The sequence below is a fragment of the Natator depressus genome, chromosome 7 (assembly GCF_965152275.1).
Source record: "Natator depressus isolate rNatDep1 chromosome 7, rNatDep2.hap1, whole genome shotgun sequence".
Classification (NCBI taxonomy): Eukaryota; Metazoa; Chordata; order Testudines; family Cheloniidae; genus Natator; species Natator depressus.
In genome coordinates, this window is record NC_134240.1 from 51,339,929 (window position 1) to 51,346,403 (window position 6,475).

The 6,475-nt window shown below is 50.3% G+C and overlaps 1 protein-coding gene across 2 annotated transcripts in view; it reads left to right on the forward strand.

The window, feature by feature from the left end:
- USP4 (ubiquitin specific peptidase 4) overlaps nucleotides 1–1,497 on the forward strand; it is a 90,564-nt gene extending 89,067 nt beyond the window's left edge. For both annotated transcript variants that reach the window (XM_074958394.1, XM_074958395.1), the window contains 2 exons: nucleotides 314–402; nucleotides 1,120–1,497. In XM_074958394.1, coding sequence (XP_074814495.1) covers nucleotides 314–402; nucleotides 1,120–1,239 — 209 coding nt within the window. In that variant the 3' untranslated portion in view covers nucleotides 1,240–1,497. The remainder of the gene's footprint in view (nucleotides 1–313; nucleotides 403–1,119) is intronic.
- Nucleotides 1,498–6,475: the final 4,978 nt, after the last annotated feature.

Consider the following 6,475-nt stretch of genomic DNA (forward strand, 5'->3'; position numbering starts at 1 on the left):
AACCACTGACTGACTGAAGGATCAAAGAGAAATTTAAGTTTCTTACTCCCTCCTCTGAAGCATTTAGGATAGGCCACTGTTCAGAAAAGGTCTGTGGACTAGATGGACCTAGCCTCTGATCCACTGTGTTCCCGTGTTACTGATATCGCTTCTGAGCAATGAAACCCAAGCTCTTTCTCTTCCCCCGCACGCTTACTTTGTACCTCTTATAGATGGAGTTATCAGAATTGAGTGTCATCGGGGTATTACAGTTACACTAGTGAGCCCCGTGCCTTACTGCTGAATGTAGATAGCCACTCTGTTTGTGTGACAGATACTGCATATGCAAAGAACAAAGTGAATGGCAAATGGTACTACTTTGATGACAGCAGTGTATCAATGGCTTCTGAAGATCAAATAGTGGTGAGTACTTGGACTCAGACTAATTCAAGATGGGGGAAATCCCCAGATATACAACCCAGGAACATGCTGGGATGGACCCAGATGTTTTCTGCCTCTATTAATCAAATCATCGTAAATGCAGGCTAGAATCTGCTGTGGATTGAGGTCAGATTCAAGCTGAGGATGCTGTGAAGGAGCAGCAGACTTTGTGCTGCTGAGGTTGCTCTGTGTGTTTTGGAGTGAGTTGAACGTCCCTTCCTGCATGAAAAGCCATTGGAGGGGATTTTCTTTTGTTACAAGGACATCTCTGCAAAGATTCCCTGGCTGAGGTTCCTGCTAAAACACCTTTGGGTGGAGGGGCTGGCTTCTCAGAGCAAAGCCTGAATGGCTTGCCCCTGAGCCTGATAAGCTACAGGCTTCCCAGGATCTGTGGGGTGGGTACCAGGGCTGTCCAGCTCTGCACAGACAGTGGGGAAGAGAGGGCAGTAAGGTGATATGAAAGCATTTCCTGGATTGTTTCTCTTGTTATAGATATTGAAGCTCCATAAATCTCTACATACAGCTATATTACAAGCCATGCTTCCCTCTAGGCCTCCAGCCTCCACATGAGGCAGAGAAGTACTGAGCTGCCCCATTGGGAGTCTGCGATAGGTTATCTCCTGCATCATCAGCTTTCCAGAACTGTGCTTCGTGGATGGTTTCTTTTCCTCAGATTGGTTTTCTTTCCTTGTTTGGCAGACGAAAGCTGCATATGTGCTATTCTATCAGCGGCGGGAGAGCAAGAAGCACATAGCCCCATCTCTTCCTGCAGAAAGTAAGCTGGCATTGGAAGAGTGTGATGGCATGGATACCAACTGAGCCCAGCCTGCTGCGCTCAGACTGCTCGGTAGAGTTCTCTGTTTGACGCCATGTCTGGAGCATCTGACAGTTGCTGTTCTGCCTTCCGTAGGATTCTCAAGCAGGAAATCTAGTGTTGGGGGCTTAGTGCCCGGTGTTGTAAGATAGCACTGGGGAGCCAAGAATGAGCTGACGTGGGGTATTTAGAGGCCAAAAATTATATATATCAAAGCTTCAATAAAATTTTTGTAAATCTGTCTGGACTGTGTGGCTGGGAGCTGGGGAAGGAGAGGCTTGGGCTGGGCTGAGTTGTGGGGCTGGAGCTGGGGCCTGGGGCAGAGAGGGTGGCTGCAGGGTGTTGCAGAGATGACAGAGAGGTGTCATTTGGGCATGAATGCTATTCCTGTGGTGTGCCTGTTGCCAGCTCTGTGTGTAACTGTCAGGCCCAGTCCAGATTTTCTCTGTCTAATCTCATCAGCCTTAGTGTCCGGAATTCCTGCTATGGCTCCAGCAGTGCCTCTTCCACACTCCCCGGTCCATGTGGCCACAGCTCCTGGTGTCTCTCTTCTTCTTTCTGCCTTTGCACCTTTTTTCCTGTGCTGAGCAGCTGGGTGCATTTGCTCTGGTCCCTAGCTGCTGGTGACATCTTTGACTATTCTGGGCAGCTGAGCCATAGGCCTTTCCCACATTCAGACATATAATTTTGGTCCCAAAAAAGTAGAAAATTCATTGGAAATGAAATGCAGCACCCCTGGCCACGTGGAGAGAGCTGTACTCTGATTGCAAAATATACACACTCCTGTGTGTACGATAGGATTTCAGCTCTGGCTCCCACTCTTAGCACAATCACAGGGTGAGGTCTTGGCCTTTGAGACCTAAATTCAGCCAGGTCTTGTACTATTAATTCATATTTCACAGTCCTTTGTGCCAGTTCCCATGGAAACCTGCTGATGATCCCTAGACTGACAACCCCCCGATTGAGTTTGTCCCCACCCCCGACACCCCTGTGAAACCTTGGGGGTTTTGTGCACCAGTGATCACAGCTTCCATGTGATCTCCACCTGCTGCTGTGTAGATGGCCTTACATATCACCCTCCCAGATGCTAATCCTTCCCAGGAGCTGGCCCAGTCAGAAAGTGGCCTCACTCCAGTCCAGCCCTCCCCGGTGCTAACTCTGCCCTGTCCCCATTGCTGTCCACACTGGTTCCATGCCAGTGCCACCCCATACAGGCACTGCCAGCTGCCCAGGCCTCCCATTTGTTTATTTCCTAGAAGTTAAAAGGGAGGGAGGAAAGGCCCCGTGTGGGAACGCAGTACAGGATTAAAGCTGCATTCGCTAGGTTTGCTGTAAAGGAGAAGGGAGCTGCTGTATGCCCAGCCCTCTGGTTAGCATTGCGCTGCTGCTCGGCAGAGCGGTTCTTTTAAAGCACTGAGGTTTGAGTTGTTTAGCTCATAATTGCTGATGCTTCTGCTGTTTTGGTTCTTGGTTTGTTTGGCTTAAGTGGATATTATGTTTCTTTTCTTTCCCCCTCACTAGGGGCTAAGTTTGAACTGTAGCACTGCACTGGTTTTTTTGTTTAGCATCTTTGATTGTGGGTTTTCCACCCCTTTCAAGTAAAAATTTGGGGAGACAGTGGGGAAAAAAAGTAAGAAAAGATCCTGTTAAAAATGAAGAACAATATAATGTAACAAATGTGCTTCCCTTTCTATATCGACACAAGAAACCTTGCCACTTTCCTTTGTATGGTCAGACTGAAAAGGCATCCATCTGGCTGAAGGCTGATTCTTGGATGCTGAATTGAAATCTCTTCTAATATACTGCAGTAAAAAGGGTGACAGAAATCTGGCCTTCTTCTCTGCCTGCCAGCTGATTGGGTTCTGATTGGTGTGTACATTCTGTATAATGTCAAATCTGTTTTTAGACTGGCACTTTGTAAGTGACTGACTTTATTGTACAAAGAGGAAATAAAGAAGAGTGGTTTGCACTGAATTGGGGCTTTCTAGTGTCCTCAACCTTGCTTCTGTGAATTCGGATCAGAATGAATAGGTCACTGCTCTAAGACACAGGCTAGTTCGCAGGGGACTGCCCTTGGGAAGAGGCTGAAAGGCAGGAGGGGAATGCTGGTACCACAAGGAGTTCCAGCTTATCTCCTACTTACTGATCCCCGAAGCACAGGTGGCCCACATGAAGTGCACACACTGCTACCATAAGAATGACCATATGGGATCAGACCAAAGGTCCATCTAGCCCAGTGTCCTGTCTTCCAACAGTGCCAATGCCAGGTGCCCCAGAGGGAACGAACAGAACAGGTAATCATCAAGTGATCCATCCCTTGTCAGCCAGCTGGACTAGTTCAGGATCTGTGTACTTCTGTGCAGCTGATCTGCACCAGATCGCTAGGAACAATTCTTATATGCTGTCAGGTTTCATTCCTATGTTTGGATTTTTGTCACTTTTGGAACAATGAAGGTTTAAATCTCCTATCAAAATGAGGATTTTGCAACAGCCTTCTTATGGCATCACTACTGCTCCACTGTTGTGAGAGGGTGATTGCGATATTCTGGGCTACCATGAAAAAATGTCATTAACTCCCTCAGTAACCATGTTGCTACTCAAAAACCAGTGATTAGCCCAAACTCATAAGCTCTTAGCACTGCCTTCAAAGAGATCTGGGTCTGAGTGCAGAGAGGGATTTGGCTGACTGTTTCTCCATCAATTTAATGTGTGATGGTGGATTTTGGTTTCTGTGGCAGTACAGACTATGGCTGCTTCTCATCTCCTTAGCCAAATTAACCAAGTCTTGCCTGTCATATTGGACTGTTCATGGCCTTTGGGGCAGTGTACCCTCTATTTTTTTCTACGCATATGCAGAATGAATTTTGTTATGTGCACCAATATGGAGGTGATGTGTGACACATCACCTCCATATTGGTGCACATAACAAAATTCATGTGGCGGGGGTGGTGCTGAGGAGTTCAGAGTGTGGGAGGGGGCTGAGGGGAAGGGGGAGGGCTCCAGCTGGGGGTGCGGGCTCTGGGGTGGAGCTGGGGATGAGGGGTTCAGAGCTGGGGCAGAGGGGTTAGGGTGTGTGGGGGTGCATGAGGGCTCTGGCTGGGGATGAGGGCTCTCGGGTGTGGCTGAAGGGTTCAGGGTGCAGGAGGGGGCTCAGGGCTGGGCAGAGGGTTGGGGTGTGTGCGGGGGTGAGGGCTCCAGCTAGGGCTGCGGGATCTTGGGTGGGGCCGGGGATGAGGGGTTTAGGGTGCAGGGTGCCCTGGGGCTACAATGGGGGGGAGAGAGGACTCCCTCCAGCTCTCTCTCCCTGCAGCAGCACCTGGGCTGCGGGGGGGATAGGTGCCTCTCCCCACCACAGCAGCTCTGAGGCTGGGGTTGTGGGAGAGGCACCTCTTCCCCAGCAGTGGCAGGTCCGAGGCTGGGGGAGAGGCATCTCTCCCCATCGCACCACTGAGCGCCTGCACAGCTTAGAGGGAATTTAGCTATGGGGTTTTCTGTAAGGTCTTCTCTACACACAGATTTGCACTGATTATACTTAAACCAAAATCAGTACCCACACAGAAGTTTGCATGGGATTAGCTAACCTGCTTTAAGAATGGCTTATTTTGGTTTAGACCCAGGCTATGTCTACACTGGCAACTGAATGACAAAACTTTTGTCTTTCAGAGGTGTTTAGCACCCCACCCCCACCCCACAAAGACACAAGTTTTCCACGATAAGCACCCATGTGAACAGCACGTTGTCATCCTGCTGACGATGCAAACACTGCTCATTGGGGATGGAAGTTTTTTGTCAGCAGGAGAACCAACGAACGGTGGCTACACTGCATGATTTTTAGCGGCGTGGCTGTAAGCTGTGCAGTGTAGACATAGCCTAAACCTGTTCCCGATGAACTTCAGCTAAGCCACGCTAAGCCTGCTTTAAACTGAACTCGGAGCATGCACACGGGTTTGCGACACTACAGCATGCTGCCTTTCGGTACACTGATATGACCCAGTATATACACAAGCCCTTGGTTCCCCAGTTTGATTCCTGCTTGCATAGCCCAGAGGTGGGAGAGGTGCCAGCTGCCAGCCTGTCTCTGCTTTGAGCATGGGAGTTGCACTCTGTCATCCCACTGGGAGAGGCTGGCACAGGCTCCAGCCCACTCCCCACAGCCAGAGGGAGTGCTGCCCACCCACAGGGTCTCCCAGGGGGCAGCATGGAGTCTGTGATGGAAGAAGCAACTTCCAGCTGCAGAATAGTCTGAATAGGCAGCAGTCCTGGCCTGGATTAATCAGCCCAGTTTAGGAGCCTAGAGCCAAGTCAACCCTATGACCCAGAAGATTCTGAAGAAGCCTGACATGTCGGGGCTGTCCCGGGCATCCTCATGTTTCTGCTATCTAGTCTCCAGGGCCTGCTTGCTGCTGCCACTGAAGTGGCACGGACCAAAGGTTTGACCAGACGCACTAATGATGTCTTTTGCTCTCCCCAGACACCCCCTTCAGGGAAGGGAGAAGTCTCCTGCTAAGAGGCAGGGGCTGTCTGCCTGAAGCAGCCACGAGAGTCTCTGAGGAGGATTGCATTAGGCATGTGTTCTCTGCTTTGGCCACCTCCCCTATAAGAGGAGTGACACCAAAGGCTTGCCCCTGTTTCTGGGGGAGCAAGGCCAGGAGAAAATGCTCCCAGTGCATCCTTTGGCACAAAAGATCCTTGAACTGGAGCTTGTCCTGCAGTAGATGGAGAACAATGGCAAGTAGAGAGAGGCTGTGGGGGAGCGGTCATGGCCTGAGACTGCAGAAGAGTATCATGCAGAGCTCCCTTCTGAGACAACCTCAGGCAGGCAGTACTGTGCTTTTGTGTGCAGGTGAACTAGCTTCATAATAAATGCCTTAAACATGACACAGGAGAGAGGAGCATGGTCAGGAAGCCACAGACGGAGTGATGGCAAAGGACAGACACCACGTTTGATTATGTGATGGGGTTGCCTGTGATAGCAGGAGATGGACGTGATGACCCAGGGGCTCCCTTCCAGGCCTGTCCCCATTGTGTGTGTTCCCATAGTACCTAGAGGCCCCAGCCAAGATACGGTCTCTGCCCTAAAACCCTTTTCTATTTAGAGAGAGGCAGTGACTGGGCCAAGCTCATGCAGCAGGGCAGAGCTGAGGCCAGAACCCAGGTTTCCTGTGTTCCAGTCCAGTGCACTGGTCATTGAACTTTGCTGCCTCTTGTGACCCTAACGTTGGGTGCTGGAAGGATAGTGGG